Raw genomic sequence first — 16,526 nt, 5'->3', positions numbered from 1 at the left:
CTTTCTGCGTCTTAATTTGCAACAACTGCAGTTCTCCTATCATCTCTGCCGACCTGTGTTAGCTATCAGTTAAGCCATACCTTCATTTTAAAATTGTCATTATTTTCAAATCCCTGCATGATCTCTCATTTCTCCTTTTCCCTGACAACTCCTTCAAGCCCAGAACACTCTCAAAAGCCTATGTTCATCTAATTCTAACCTCTTGTGCCTTCCAATTATTATTTTTCTCTTGGTGTACATGTCGACCTGCCTTGGCCCTATATCTGGAATTCTGTCCCTAATTTTCCTCCCCTAAGATGCTTCTTAAAACATACCTCTTTGATCAAGACTTCTAATAATCTGTTCTAGCGTAATTTTCTGCGGTTTGTTGTCATACTTTTATAATGGTCATGTTGAAGTACCTTGGGATATTTCATTCTTAATGTTATATTGAAAAACGCTGATGGATTTGACAGCGTCACTGGGGAGGGAAACTCAAAACATTTCTGGTTGATCAGACCTGATAGAATTTTGAGATGTAATTGTTTTAAATAAGTGTGGAAGTGGTGAAATGGGTAGTCTGTGATAGAATGGAAGACAGAATAAAAATTGAACAACACAAAGATGTTTGTTCAAGCCTAAATTGGGCGATAATGGAACAAGTGAAGAATCAAATGATTTGACATGAGGGCAGGGGAAGCATTAGAAATTTGATGCAATGGAGTAAGCTGATGTGGCCTAGAACATTGCCAAAGACATTTGTGGAGATCTTTCATGTAATAGAGCTATAGATTCATATAGCGTGGAAACAGACCGTTTGATCTGCCTAGTCCATACTGACCGTGTTCCCAAACAAAACTAGTCTCAGTTGCCTGCATTTGGTCCGTATCCTCCAAACCTACTCAAGTACTTATCCACGTGTCTCTTGCATCCTCCACTTCCTCTGGCAGTTCATTCCACACCCAAATCACCCCTGAAACTGTTGCTCCTTATCCTTTTTTAAATCTCTCTCTCTCTCTCTCTCTCTCTCTCTCTCCCCCCCCTCTCTCTCTCTCTCCCTCCCTCCCTCCCTCCCTCCCTCCCTCCCTCCCTCCCTCCCTCCCTCCCTCCCTCCCCCCCCCCCCCCTCTCTCTCTCTCTCTCTCTCTCTCTCTCTCTCTCTCTCTCTCTCTCTCTCTCTCTCTCTCTCTATGCCCCCTCATTTTGAACTGCCACTCCCCACCCTAGGGAAAAGGCCCTTGTAATTTACCTTATCTATGTCCCTCAGAATTTTTATAAACCTGTAAGGTCACTCCTCAACCTCATCCTCCAGTCAAAAAAAAGTCACAGCCTATCTTTATAACTCAAACCTTCCATTCCTGGCAACATGTTGGTAAATCTTTTCTGAACCCTGTTCTGTATATTAATATAATATCTACAGATATAAAGAGAGGATCTGCATATTGAACTCCTCACACTCTTCACTCATGAAAGGGTGGCATATAAGATGGCGATGAAGTCATTTAAAACTTGGACATAATTTGAAAGTTGTGAACAGTTTTGAGCCTCTTAGGATATACTGGCATTGGAGGCAGTTGAGAGAAGGACCACTAGGCGGATACCAGGTATGGAGGGACTGTCTTATGAGGAGAGTTTGAGTAGATTAGGCCTGCATGCATTCAAATAAGGAAACATGAAATAGTCTTACCAAATCGTACGTGATTCTTAGAGAACGCGACAGGATAGATGCGGAAAGGTTGTTTCCCCATGTGGTAGAATAAGGGTCGCACACTGAAGACAGATGAGGAATTTCTTTCAGGGGCCTGTGAATCATTGGAATTCTTTATCAGATGGCTGTTGAAGCTGGGTCGTTAAGTATATTCAAGACCGAGACAGACAGGATTATGGGAAAAGGCAGGAAAGTGGGGTTGAGGACACCATATCAGCCGTTAAGATTAGATTCTGATTAGATTCCCTACAGTGTGGAACAGGCCCTTCAGCCCAACAAGTCCACACCGCCCCTTGGAGCATCCCACCCAGACCCCCTATAACCCACACACCCCTGAACACTAAGGGAAATTTAGCATGGCTGATCCACCTAGGCTGCACATCTTTGGACTGTGGGAGGAAACCGGAGCACCCGGAGGAAACCCACGCAGACACCGGGAGAATGTGCAAACTCCACACAGGCAGTTACCCGAGGCTGGAATCGAACCTGGGTCCCTGGCGCTGTGAGGCTGCAGTGCTAACCACTGAGCCACCGTGCCGCCCTGAATGACAGCAGACTCAATGAACTGAATGGCCTGCTCCTGCTCCTATGTCTGATGGTCTTGTACTGAAACAACAGTCTACCAAGACACAGAATGTCTTCTGAAAATCGAAGTATATTACGTTTAGTGGCTTTGTCTCACCTGTGCTTTCAGTCTCAATCTCAAAAATGTTGTTCACAGATCAGATCATAGAATCCCTACAATGTGGAAACAAGCCATTTGCCCCATCGAGTCTCTGACCTTCCGAACAGTGGCCCACCCAGAGCCCTCCCATTACCCTGTACCTGTAATCCTACACTTTCCATGGCAAATCCACTTAGCCTGTGCGTCCCTATGGGCAATTTAGCATGGCCACTCCACCTGACCGGCTCATCTTTGAACTGTGGAGAAAACTGGAGCACCAGGAGGAAACCCATGCAGACGCAGGGAGAATGTGTGCATACTGCACGCAGACAGTGACCCAAGGCTGGAATCAAACCTGGGCCCTTGGTGCTGTGAGGCAGCAGTGCAAGCCACTGAGCCATCATACGGCTCATGCTGTTACAAAATGTGACAAACAGTATTCTTCCCAAACAACTGTTGGTTCTACCCAATAGTTGTTTTCCGAATTCTCTGGTGGTACATTCCTGACAGTAAATTCTAACATTTCTCTACACTAATGCCAGATTAACAACAACCTAGTTTTGTCTTCCTCCTTTCTTGAACTGCAGCATTTGAGCTGCTACTTTCCTGTCCAGTTACCACTTGAGAACTGAGGAAATTATGTAAGGTGTAAGAGTGCATTCACAGTCTCTGCAGCCACTTTTAAAACCTCAGTAGGGTGACAGTTAGATCTCAATACACATTAATCCTATCTCATTATCTCTGTTCACTTTCAGTGTAGTTATAATGTTTCTGCCCATTTCTTGACCTGTTTGTAAACAATCTTTGAAAAACGACTGGGTAGAATTTAATGAAACTTTGTGGACACACATGGCACAGTCAAAGGAAAAATTAGTTTGGTTTTCAGGCAAGTTACAGATCTAAATGCAGATCCAAGAATTTTTCGAAGGATCTACCCATTAGCAGTAGAAAGATAGGGCAAATTGGTCTTCAAAGATAACTGTGGGTTGTTTGATTTTAAAATGGTGATTATCTTAGCTGCTACATTGAACTTTATCATAGCTTTCAGAATGAGAACAGTTTTCAGAGCAGGTTGTATTCAGCGCCACACCTTGTTATTTCAGAGCAGGTAATTGGGTTAGGGATTACCGTGAAGTCTCTTCAGTTTTTAAATGAGGTGGTTTCATTTTTCAACTTTGTAGCTTCAAGGCACCAACTACACAGGGAAAAGTATCAAGGTAGAGCTATTTAACTGTAGTAACGTTTAGAACCATGTGCCAGAGGAATACTTCCTAGCAGACTATTCACTTGTTACTCAGTCCCTAGTAAATGTAGCAATCAAGTCCAGTGATGCTTTGGTAAATCCATATTGACTGCAAAGCCTGTACCATACATCCTCCTTCAAAGCATAGTAACTCATTCTATTGTGTTTTCTGTAAAAGATATCATGAGACCACGTTTCAACCTCAGAAATCAAGACACTGTAAACGGCAGCTCGGATTATTCTTAAGATTTTTACTGTTCCTTCCATGAAGCAGTTCCTTGTTTGGAGAATACCTTTTCATCATCACTGTTCCAGCTTGGATTTCTTTATGACCATAACCATCTCATGACAAGATGCTACTTGAGATAGCTGTTCTGGCTCTTGACTTTTTATCGTCACCACTATTTTCCCACCCTTATTTCTTCTAAACTTTGTAACTTTCACACATTTTACATTTGTTTTCATTTTGTAAGCTTTCAGAGGTTTGTTCACTCTTTTAGAACTTGTAGATGTTCAGCTGCATTAGCCATTGAGATATAATAAAATTTCAATACCTTCAAGTGACAACCTATTTCAGCAACTTTTACATCCTTTAACATATATGCAATAGAGCAACAGTGGTCATTTGACAGCTTTTTTTCTTGCACTTGATCCAAGTACACCATCTTCAGTTTTGGCTTCACCAAATACAAGTCATAGTTACGCAGCATGGAAACAGACCATTCAGTCCAACTGATCCATTGGTTCTAAACTGACTGAGTTTCCCAAATAAACTAATATCCCTCTAAACCTTGCCTACTCATGTACGTATCTAATTGTCTTTTAAATATTTTAACTATACCTGCATCTACTGCTTCATCTGGCAGATCATTCCACTCACAAACCACCCTCTGGGGGGGAGAAAGTTGTCCCTCGGGTCCCAAATAAATCTTTCTCACCTCAGCTTAAAAATATGCCCCCTAGTTTTGACATCATTCACCCTACGGAAAATACCTTGGCTATTCACCTTATCTATGTCCCTCATGATTTTATAAACCTCTAAATAGGCCATCCCTCAATCTCCTATACAGTGAGAGAAGCCCCAGCCTATCATGATAACTCGAACCCTCCGTTCCCAGCAACATCATGGTAAATCATTTCTGAACCCTCTTCAATTTAATAATAATCTTCCTGTATTAGGGTGACCAGAACTGTACACAGTACTCCAAAAGTGGCCTCACCAACATCCTATACAATCTCATCATGATGCCCACAATTCTTGTACTCACTGATCAGAGCAATGAAGTCACGTGTGCCAAACACCTTCTAAACCTCTGTCTACATGTAATGCACCTTTCAAAGAATGATGTACCTGAACCCATAGGTCTCTCTGCATGACAACACTGTCCGGGGCCCTACCATTAACTTTATTGGTCCTACCCTAGTTAGTTTTACCAAAATGTGATACCTTGCATTTATCTAAATTAAACTCCATCTGCCATTCATTGGTGCAATTTATGACGATCCCTTGTAATCTTAGATGACCTCACTGTCAACAATATCACCGATTTTGTTGTCATCCACAAACTTAATAGCCATGCCTCCTAGATTCTCATCCACATTGTTTATATGAATTATAAACAAAAGTGGACCCAGTACCAATCCCTGAAAAACACAGCTAGTCACTGGCCTCCCAATGCAGAAAGCAACCGTACACCACCACCATCTGTCTCCTACTTTCAGGCCAATTTTGTATACAATTGGCAGGCTTCCCTGAATCCCATGTGATCTAACTTTACTAATTAGTCTACTGTGCAGAACCTCGTCAAAGGCTTTACTGAAGTTCACTTGGATGACCTCTACCACTGCCCCAATCTTTTTAGTTGCGTCCTCAAACAACTCAATCAAGTTTGAAAGACATGATTTCCCTCTTGCACAGCTTTGTTGCCCATCCCTAATTAGCTTTTGTCCCTTCAAATGCATGTAAGTCCTATCTGTCAGAATCCCCTTCAACCTACCACTCATGTGAGACTTACATGCCTGTAGTTCCCAGGCTGCTGCTGACAGCTTTTCTTAATGACACAAGATTAGCTACCCTGAACTCTTCCAGTACCTCACCCATGTTTTTGGATGATACAGGTATTTCTACTGGGGTCCCACAATTTCTTGCCTAACTTTACATAAGGATTTGGTCTCGTGGACATTGAGATTTATCCACCTTTGTGTTTTAAGACCTGCTGTGCTTCCTCTTCTGTAATGTGGACTTTTTTTCAAGATATCAGTATTTATTTCCCTGAGTTTTGTAGCCTCCATTTATTTTTTCACAGTAAAAACTGACATGAAATATTCATTGAATATCTCTCCCAACTCCTGTAGTTCCACACACTGACTACCTTGTTGATCTTTAAGGGGCCCTAATCTCACCCTAGCTGCACTTTTGCTCTTAATTCTAGAATCTTATTGTATTATCTTGAACCTTATCTGCCAAGGCTGTCCCATATCCCCTCTTTGCCCTTCTGATTTCCCTGATAGGATTTCTCTGACATCCCTTGAACTCTTCAAGATTCGCTTGATGCCAATTGTCTATACCTAATATCAGCCTCCTTTGCTGAGAAAGTGAATCTGCTTTTCCACATCCAATAATCAAAATGCAGTAATTCCTAGATAGACAAGGTGAAGTGGCTGTTTTTAAAGTGTAGCATGCAGCAATTCTGCTGGACCTTTTAATGTGTCAGGGAACAGGAAAGCTCAGGGAGAGGGCAGGAAAGTGGAGTTGAGACCTCCATGATATTATTTGAAACAGGCTCAAAGGATCACCTGGCTTTCTCATACTTGCATTTAAATTTTTGTAATGCAAGTCAAAAGAGCAGTACAACATCGAAACAGGCCCTTCAGTCCTCCAAGCATGCACTGACATTTTGCCCTTCCATCCTAAAACTGTCTTCACTTACAGGATCCGTATCCCTGTATTCCCTTCCTATTCATGTATTCGTCCAGATGTTTCTTGAATGCTGCCTGTGTGTCTCCTTCCACCAGTACCTCTGGCAGCATGTTTCAGGCATTCACCCCACCCTTCGTGTGGCAATCTTGCCTTGCACATTTGTTTTAAACTTCCCACCCACCTTGAACCTGTGTCCCCTAGTAATTGACCCGTTCGTTCTTGAAAAAGCCTTACGCTTTCCGCTTCTATTCACAATCTTATAAATTTCTATTAAGTTGCCCCATAACCTCCTACATTCCACTGAAACCAAACCCAGTCTAGCCAATCTTTGTTCATAGCAAAATTCCCCATACCAGGCAATGTCGTGGTAAACCTTTACTCTTTGTTTTTTCCCAAAACATCCACATCCTTCTGGTAGCGTAGTGACCAGAAATGTATGCAATGCATGCACTTTTGTAGTACTTGTGTAATTAGACGTTTTCCTGCTGTACCTCTCTAATTGTACTGCCCTTGAAATTGAGACTCAGCTCTGTGATATTTGAAGTTCCAGAAAGGTCTCATTAAGTACAGAGGGGGTAACTAAGTTGTCACTGACCCTGTCAGTAATTTTGTTCGATTGCTGTGTTAGCAACTCAACAACTCTTTCTCTCATCCCTAATCCTTCAGGTACTTGGTGAAGAATGCTTCGAGTCTCTTTAGTCCAGGTGATTATGAAGTTGCACCACCTGAGTATCATCGCAAAGCTGTGTGACTTTGGTAATTGAAGTGACTTTATCCCCTGGCTATTGTGGTATATTTTTTTTTGAAATTTTGTTTTGCATATGTAACTTTTTTTTTGTACAGATGAATCAATCAACAACACTGCCAGTTGTACATGTAACAGCGAAGTTCCTGGTGCCATCTTTAAACCTTTTTAGTGGACTTCAGCATTAATGCCTATTCATTCTCCCCCTGGATTTCTGGTGGGGGAGTTGTCACTTTGGGTTAAAACAAATGACTTGCTTCTTCTTCAATCTTCCAGTTTTTATTTTAAAGAGGAGCATTCAATCAATATAACTTTCTGCTCATGATTATCTGTAGTTAGCAAGTTTCAACATTTTGATGTTTTGGATGCTTTTACCCAAGACTGGACTGGGATTGGACTAGTTTTGAACACTAGTTCCTGGATAACCAAAAACTTCTGTGACATTTTTCAGCTCTTGATGATTTAAGAAGCTGGGTTTCAATGTATTGATGCTGCATGTCTGGAGTTTTATCCTGCTTGTGAAAGAAATTCATGTCAATGGTTTAGTTCGTAATGGCTCACAACTGTGTGCTTAATACTGATGATGAAACAACAGTTCCGTTTCCCAACTCACTTCATCCCTAAGGAAGAAGAAAATTGCTGTCATTGAGTTTTGAAGAACAAGGCAATTTATTCCTTCTGACAATTTGAGAGATCCAATATTATTTTATCTCTTCTTTCTTCCTACTCTCCTGAAGGTGCTGCCTCACAATGGGAGGTAAATTTAACAGATTTGAGTGGCCTTTTTATAATAATTTTCTGTTTAACCATTGTTCCTGTGCGAACTCTATCGTGTGCACACTATGAAGTTTGGAACCAATAACCAACGAGCAAGTGGCAATCCTGGTTGAGAGGGTGCTGCTGTGCCTGTGTGGGTTGAGACCAGTTAGCTCAGGCCCAGAATCGTTTTAGTCTGTGCGGATAAGTATCAAACCAGGGGAAGGGTGATCAATTGTGTCTTCAAGCCCTGTATCGAACTACATGTCATTGAAACTTTTGCTGGTTAATCAGAGCTCACTTTACAGAAATTTATTCACTGCGCCATGGCGACACTGACTACTACTTGATCTTCATGCCATCCTGCACAGAGGACTGCAGTGATTCACAAAAGCATGAAAAATCTCTGAATGGCAGTGGAGGGGTATCCCAACAGTTATTCTAAGGTGCAGCTCTGTTCCTGCACCAATCATGCATGGAAAAACCTTTATGGCCAATGTTGATTGTGAAATCGCCAGGAAGGAAGACCTGGATGGTTCAGCTGGACTCACATTCTATCAACCCTGGTTTAATTTGGTTCTGCCACAGCAAATGGGCTGTTAGTTTGCTGCACATTCCAAAATAAATGTCTTTTGTAGGTCAGTCTTGCAAACGGAGAGAGCTATGTAAAATAAAGATTATTTTCTAAGATTCCGTCATCTGTATTTGTATCTGATTGATGTTGCACAATATTCAGACTTCTTAAATGCGTTGTGTTACAAGTGAGCCTGTGGACATCCTTAAGTCTGTATGTGTACTGATAGATACTGCTGTGTGATCTTGCAGTTCTAACTGTAAGGTCCGGTTTGATGCTCAGATTCATGCATTAGGATTTGGTGAGAGTTGTCTAATGCATGTATATAAAAACCTTCAGTTTATATATTCCAGTAAAATCTTTTTGAGAATTATATTGTTTCGTGACTGCTCTTTCTTGCTACTTGAGAAACAGTCATAACATTGAACAAAGCATTTGTCATAGAAGTGTGGGTAGGTCATGCGATCCCTCAATTTTACTCTGCCATTCAATGTGATCTTGATTGTGTACCTCAACTTCTCTTTCCTGCCTTTTTCCTACATCCCTTGATTCACTTGGTGTTCACAACTCTTTAGGATAAAAAACTGTCAACATTCACGAAATTCAGAAGAAATTTCTTCTCTGTCCTAAGTAGTTGGTCCCCTAGAATTATAGAATCATGGAATTTTGCGATATAGAAAGGCCATTTGGCTGATTCTGTACCAGCTCCTGAAAAAGCCATGCAGCTAGTCCCACTCTGTAATTTCTCTATCTTCACCCCTTTCAAATATATGTCCAGCTCTCTCTCGAAACCTCCTATGGAATGTGCCTCCCACACCACACTCCGAGGTAGTGCATTCCAAATCTCTCTAAACATTCCTTGCATGTAAAATACTTCATTGCTGGTATCATTTTAGTAAAACTCCTTTGAATTCTCTCCAGAGCTTTAACATCCTTCTGTAAATAAGATGCTCAGAACTGAACAGGATACTCTGTAAATGTGGTCTGAGCAGTGATTTGTAGAGATGTAGCATCACTTCCTTGCTTTTCTACTCCAGACCTCTATGTATAAACCCAAGGATCCCATAACCTTTCTTAGCAACTGTTTCAACTTGCCTGTCCACCTTCAGAGAATCGTGTACCTGATCCCTGAAGCCACTGTCCCTCGACTCCCCTCAGATTTGTACCATTGACCCTGTATTTCTTCTGCTGAAATACATTACCATGTGTTTCTTTGCATTGAAATTCATTTGCCAGGTGTCTGCCCATTTGGCCAACTTGTCATTGTCCATCTGAAGTCGTTCAGCATGATCCTCGCAATTCATTATCATCCCTAGCTTAGTGTCATCTGCAAATTTAGAGAGTTTGCCCTCAACACCTATCTCCAAATCATTTATGTAAAACAGAAAAAGCAGAGGTCCCAACACGATCCCTGTGAGACACCACTTTCATGCCGTCTCCAATCTGAGAAATGTCCTCATCTGTACCTATCCTCTGTTTCCTTTTTTTTAGCCATAACCAACTTCTAATCCGTGCTGCAGTGGACCTGTTGATCCCAAGCATTTCTAAGTTGCTAACCAACCTGCCATCTGGTGCCAGATCAAATGCTTTCTAAATACATCATATTGACAGCACTACCCTCATCTACTGCCTATATAATTGCATCAACAAATTCAATTAATTTTGCCAGACATGACCTGCCCTTCACAAAACTACGTTGACTGCCGAGTGTTAACTTTTCTCTAAGTGTATATTTACCTCCTCTTGTCTTATGACCTCTAATGGTTTTCCAACATTTATCCTCGGATTCTCTGGGAAGCTAGGGAGGAGATTGCAGAGCCTTTGGCTTTGATCTTTATGTTGTCATTGTCTACAGGAACAGTGCCAGAAGACTGGAGGATAGCAAATGTTGTCCCCTTGTTCAAGAAGGGGAGCAGAGACAACCCTGGTAATTATAGACCTGTGAGCCTTAATTCAGTTGTGGGGTCAGGTGTTGTAGAGGATTATGAGAGAGAGAATTTATAATCATCTAGAAAGGAATAATTTGATTAGGGATAGTCAACATGATTTTGTGAAGGCTAAGTCATGCTTTACAAACCTTACTGAGTTCTTCGAGAAGGTGACCAAACAGGTGGATGAGGGTAAAGCAGTTGATGTGGTGTATATGGATTTCAGTAAAGTGTTTGATAAGGTTCCCCACAGTAGGACACTGCAGAAGATACAGAGGCATGGGATTGAGGGTGATTTAGCAGTTTGGATCAGAAATAGGCTAGCTGTAAGAAGACAGAGGGTGGTGATTGATGGGAAATATTCATCTTGGAGTTCAGTTACTAGTGGTGTACCGCAAGGATCTGTTTTGGGGCCACTGATGTTTGTCATTCTTATAAATGACTTGGATGAGGCCGTAGAAGGATGGGTTAGTAAATTTATGGATGACAATAAAGTCGGTGGAGTTGTGGATAGTGCGGAAGGATGTTGCAGGTTACAGAGGGACATAGATAAGCTGCAGAGCTGGGCTGAGAGGTGGCAAATGGAGTTTAATGTGGAAAAGTGTGAGGTGATTCACTTTGGAAGGAGTAACAGGAATACTAATGGTAAGATTCTTGGTAGTGTGGATAAGCAGACATGTCGGTGTCCATGTGCGTAGATCCCTGAAAGTTGCCACCCAGGTTGATAGGGTTGTTAAGAAGGTGTACGGTGTGTTAGGTTTTACTTGTAGAGGGATTGCGTTTCAGAACCAAAAGATCATGTTGCAGCTGTACAAAACTCTGGTGCGGCCACACTTGGAGTATTGCGTATAGTTCTCGTCGCCGCATTATAGGAAGGATGTGGAAGCATTGGAAAGGGTGCAGAGGAGACTTACCAGGATGTTGACTGGTATGGAAGGAAGGTCTTGTGAGGAAGGCTGAGGGGCTTGAGGCTGCTTTCGTTAGAGAAAGAAAGGTTAAGAGGTGACCTAATAGAGACATACAAGATGATCAGAGGATTAGATAGGGTGGACAGTGAGAGCCTTTTTCCTCGGATGGAGATGGCTAGCATGAGGGGACATAGCTTTAAATTGAAGGGTGATAGATATAGGACAGATGTCAGAGATAGGTTCTTTACTCAGAGAGTAGGGTGTGGAATGCCCTGCCAGCAACAGTAGTAGACTCACCAAGTTTAAGGGCATTTAAATGATCATTGGATAAACAAATGGATAATAATGGAATAATGTAGGTTGGGTGGCCTTCAGTTTGGTTTCACAGGTCGGCGCAACATTGAGGGCCGAAGGGCCTGTACTGCGCTGTGGTGTTCTATGTTCTAACTATTGACGTCAAGCTGACAGGCCTGTAATTTCCTGGGTTATCCTTTGTCCCAAGAGTGTCATATTTGAAATTCTCCAGACTTCTGGGATTAGTCCTGTGTTCAGAGAGGCATGGAAAGCCTCTGCTAATAGCTATGCAATTTGCTTCCTTAACTTTGAGCAGCATATGCTATTATCTCTAGGATGTACCCCATCTGCACTTCTGTAGCTGGAGTGCTGCCAGCCTTTTTAGCACCTCTTTATTACTACAATGTTCAGTTGCTCAACACTCATCCTTTCAACTAGGCCAATGTTAGTGTCTTCTAATTTGATGAAGACAAAAGCAAGCTATGTATTAACTATTCTGAGATATCAAGAACTGCAGATGCTGGTATCAGTGAAGCTGCAGGAAAGTTGATGTTTTGTGTTGACACCTGTCATCAGGACTGGGGAGGGGTACGGAGCTGGGAAATAAATAGAGGGAGGAGGAGAGAGGCTGGGGGAAGGTAGGTGGATGAAGGTAGGGGTAGCGGGGATTGGTCGGTGGGAAGCGTGGAGCAAGTAGGTGGGAAAGAAGGTGGACAGGTTGTGTTAGGTCAAGGAGGCGGGGGTGAGAGGGAGGGCTGAACATGGGATGAGACTGGGGGTGGAGAAATTTTGAAACTGGTGAATTCTGTGTTGAAGCCATTGGACAGTAGGCTCCTGAGGCATAATATGAGGTGTTGTTCCTCCAGTTTGCATGTGGCGTCATTGTGCCACTGGAGGAGACCCAGGATGGACATGCCACCAAGGGAATGGGAGGGGAGGTTAAAATGGTTGGCAACTGGAAGGTGTTGATTATAGTGTTCAGAGCGCAGATGTTCCATGAATCAGTCACCGAGTCTATGCTTGGTCTCACCGATGTAAAGGAGGTCACATCAGGAGCAACGAATACCGTAGATCACATTGGAGGCTGTACAGGTGAATCCCTTTTGGATTTGGAAAGTTTGGCCGGTGCCTTCAATGGAAGTGTAGGGGCAGGTGTAGCACCTCCTGCCGTTGTAGGGAAAGGTGCCAGGTGTGGTGGGGTTTGTAGGGAGTGTTGAGTGAACAAGGGCATCATGGAGTGAACGGTCCCTATGAGAGATAGGCGTGGGGAGGGAAATATCTCTGGTGGTGAGGTTAGATTGCAGGTGGTGTAGGATGATGCACTTGATACGGAAGTTGGTGAGGTGGTATGAGAGGATCTATACTTATTTCTGTTGGGGGGGGGAGGGAGTTTGACAGCAGTGTGTGGGAAATGCAAGAGATGAAGTTGAGGACATTGTGGATCAATGGAGGGGTCATGTTATGGTCCTTGAGTAGGAGGATATCTGGCGGAGGCTGTATTAAGTACCGCTGCCGTATCCTTTGCTTCAGCGAACAGCTTATCCTGCTTGTTCCTCATGGACCCCAGTCTATCCTTGATTAATCTTATACTTTGAATACACTTCCAGACATTTTACTATTTGTTTTAGCACAGCCTGCCATCCTGTCCTCATGCTTCTTATTAGCCTTCCTTATTCCAGCCTTAGTCTCACTTCTGAATTTGAGATAATCCTCCTGATTTCAATTACTAGTATTATTGTGGTATGTGAGTTGTGTGTACCAACAATTAGAACATAAAATGTTGAGATTATATTGATTCTCATTGGATGCTATTTGGTTAGCAAATAGATTCAGAAAATTATAGGAATTCTACTTGGTTTAAGGTACTTAAGTTTTTGCATTAATGCTTGTTATAAAAATTGTGGATTGTTATTTGACACAAGCAATTGGTTTTTATGAGAACAACCTCCGTTGCAATTTCTACTTTATATTTTAAGGCAGTTAAATTATAATTTGCATCAAGTCTAAAAGCTAAACTATTTCAGCTTTGTTGACATGAATCGTGTAGCGTAATTTGGTATTGAAAACTCCAATTAAAATTCAACTGAAATTGCCCTGATACAATATCACATTGATTGTGTTTACGGATGTACTATTCCAGAAATTTGTCCTGCACATATTGCAGGAATTTCTCCCCTTCTGTGCCCAACACTGCCTTTTCCCCAGTCTACCCTTGGGTAGTTTAAATTACCAAATCTCTCAATCCTACTTGTCCTTCAGATTTCCATAATCTGCCTACAGATGTTCTCTTCTACTTCCTTCCCACCATTTGGAGGTCTTTAATAAATATCTAACAAGGTCGTTGCTCCCTTACTGTTTCTGACCTCCATCCATATAGATTCTAATTCAAGAACTATATCTTATTCGAGGGCAACGATACTATCTTTGACCAAGACTGCTACACCTCCTCCCCTCCCAGTCTGCTTCTACTGAAAGCCTTATAACCTGGGCTGTTAAGTATTCAGAACTGTTCTGGCTTTAGCCATGTTTCTATGAATACTACTATGTCATATCCCCCAGAGCAATTTCTGCTTCCAGTTCCCCAATTTTGTTCACTGTGAATTTACTGGTATTCTATTTAACCGTACCCTTTTTTTTGCCTGTGTGAAGGCAATCATTTCTTTGTTCAATGAAGCCTTTCCTCACTTCCTTTGCCCCATTCACCTCCTCTCTTTTTTGCCCTCCCAATGTCCCAAAAATGTGAGCCTCTCCCCTTCTACACCACCCCTCAAGCCACACGTTCTGATTCGCCTTTGCCTAAATGATGAAGCTCATAGCACAGGGAGTATTTCTGAGATCAAACTATTCCAACTCAAAACTGATCCTGAAAGACCTTCAAGCTATCCCTCCTTTTGTGTTGCTCTCCTTATGAACCACAAACACTGGTAACTCACTCTCCCCTTCCAGAAGTCATTCCATTATTCGGTCATTTTGTTATGTCCTGAACCCTTGCAGCTGGGAGGCAACAGATCATACGGGACTCATGATCTTGGCTACAAACTAGACTGTCGACCCCTCAAACTATTGAGTCACTCACCACCATTACTATACTGCCTATCAGCCTCTCTTTTCCCAGACCAGCCTCGGGCAGCATGGTAATGTGGTTTTCCATCAGGTCATCCACCACCAGCTCACTAAATTGGCATTAAAATTTTATTGCTGTTAGACATCTCCAACTGCTGTCTCCTTTCTTTACAGCAGATGGTCACCCATTCACTTGTCGTCTCTGCATTCCTCCACGTCTGCCTATCGTGATGTGGATGACCATTCTCTCGTGTGACTATACCTTTCTCCTTGTATGATGTGCAGTGAGGAGAGTTGCTGTTCCAAATTAGCTACATTGTTGGCACCATAGGCAGATATGACTGTCCTGGATGTCGTGTGGATCCAAAACCTCCCCCATTTTACGTGCCTTACACATCACAAGCTTTGTGACCCCCGGTTGTGGAAAGTTCAAATAGGGGGTAAAAAATCCTCTTGATGATAATCCTGTTAAGCTCTTGAGAATTTTATATATTTTAAGTATCTGTTTGTGCATTTTTTTGTGGGTAAATGTACATTTTACTGAACTTTGGAACGAATATTTATAAGAGAGGCTGCCTCCTTTTCTGATTGCACTCAATGTGCATAGTACACTGTAATGAGTACTTTCAAACTAATGTGCAACACGTGGACCATAAACTGCAATCAACTAATGAATTAAACTTGTGCTCTTTCATGGATTGATGGATGGAACAGTCATCATCCTAAATTCAAAGGCTCCTGTAAATACTTAACTAGAGAAACAGTCTGAAACAAATACAGCCATGCAAACCACCTGACCTGTAATTTGAGATGGTGAAGTTTCAGAGATGAAAGCTTTTCAGAATATGTTAATTTAATATCCGCGGTGGAGTGTGTACCATGATGAGGCAATGTAAATGGAAATGTCATTTGATTCCAGCGTAAATACATCTTTGTTAACTTATTCCACTGCGGCATTTCTTCTTTGCAGCTTTTTCAGCAAAGCTGTCTCACTGAAGTCAGAAGACTGCCTGCAAAAGAAGTTACATTTCTGTAGCTCCTTTAACAACATCAGGTTAGGTCCCAAAGTGCCTTGCAGCCAATGAAATCCTTTGTGGAGTTTTAAAAAATAGAGCATGTGGGCTACCAGCTGGGTCAGCATTTATTGTCTGTCCCTTGTTGTCCATGAGAAGGTGGTGGTGAGCTACTGCCTTGAACCACTGCAATCCATCAGGTCCACTCCTGCTCCTTGTTCATATATTTGTATCTCCCTTCACATTTAGGACCGAGCTTAGGCAATACTGCGTGCCTTTAGCTGTTGAAACTATTTACTTTTTTTTCTCTAAATGGTGAAAACTTGTTAATATAAATTCAAGAAGGTCAGAAGTGTGGGCAGGAAACTGTCTCTTCCAGATCCATGTTGCTCAGACCAGCAGAAATGTAGCCACTTTGGTACCAGCTCCTCACCAAGGCTGCCTGGAACTGATGGTGATTACTCCTGTTTCTCAACACACACAAGTTCAACTTCTGAATGCTTTTAGTCTGAAATCTCCCAATCTCTGTCCTGGTTTTCAATGGAGTTGTTAGCAGGATAGAAGGAAAGGAAAGGCTTCATGTTTTAAGTGAATTGACTAGGTTCCCATCTGTTACTGCGACCAACGCTTTGCTGCCTTCTTTCAAACCCAGCCTCTTGATTTCATTGCTCTGTCCGGCTGTTTGGACCCTAATTGCTGGAAATTGTTCACACACACTCTGCATCTCCCTCT

General features: G+C 42.2%; 1 protein-coding gene across 5 annotated transcripts in view; it reads left to right on the top strand.

Moving 5' to 3' along the window:
- Positions 1-15,651, top strand: part of morf4l1 (mortality factor 4 like 1) — a 59,671-nt gene extending 44,020 nt beyond the window's left edge. For 2 of the 5 annotated variants that reach the window (XM_059639185.1, XM_048562811.2), the window contains exon 12: positions 7,180-8,704. In XM_059639185.1, the coding sequence (XP_059495168.1) occupies positions 7,180-7,264 (85 nt within the window). In that variant the 3' untranslated portion in view covers positions 7,265-8,704. Of the gene's footprint in view, positions 1-7,179; positions 8,705-14,955 lie in introns of those variants that run through there. The other 3 variants (XM_048562812.2, XM_048562813.2, XM_048562815.2) reach the window with 3 other exon arrangements.
- Positions 15,652-16,526: the final 875 nt, after the last annotated feature.

This window comes from Stegostoma tigrinum, chromosome 33, assembly GCF_030684315.1.
Source record: "Stegostoma tigrinum isolate sSteTig4 chromosome 33, sSteTig4.hap1, whole genome shotgun sequence".
Classification (NCBI taxonomy): Eukaryota; Metazoa; Chordata; class Chondrichthyes; order Orectolobiformes; family Stegostomatidae; genus Stegostoma; species Stegostoma tigrinum.
The sequence above is the reverse complement of the archived record's forward strand: the minus strand, read 5'-3'. Positions and strand labels throughout refer to the sequence as shown.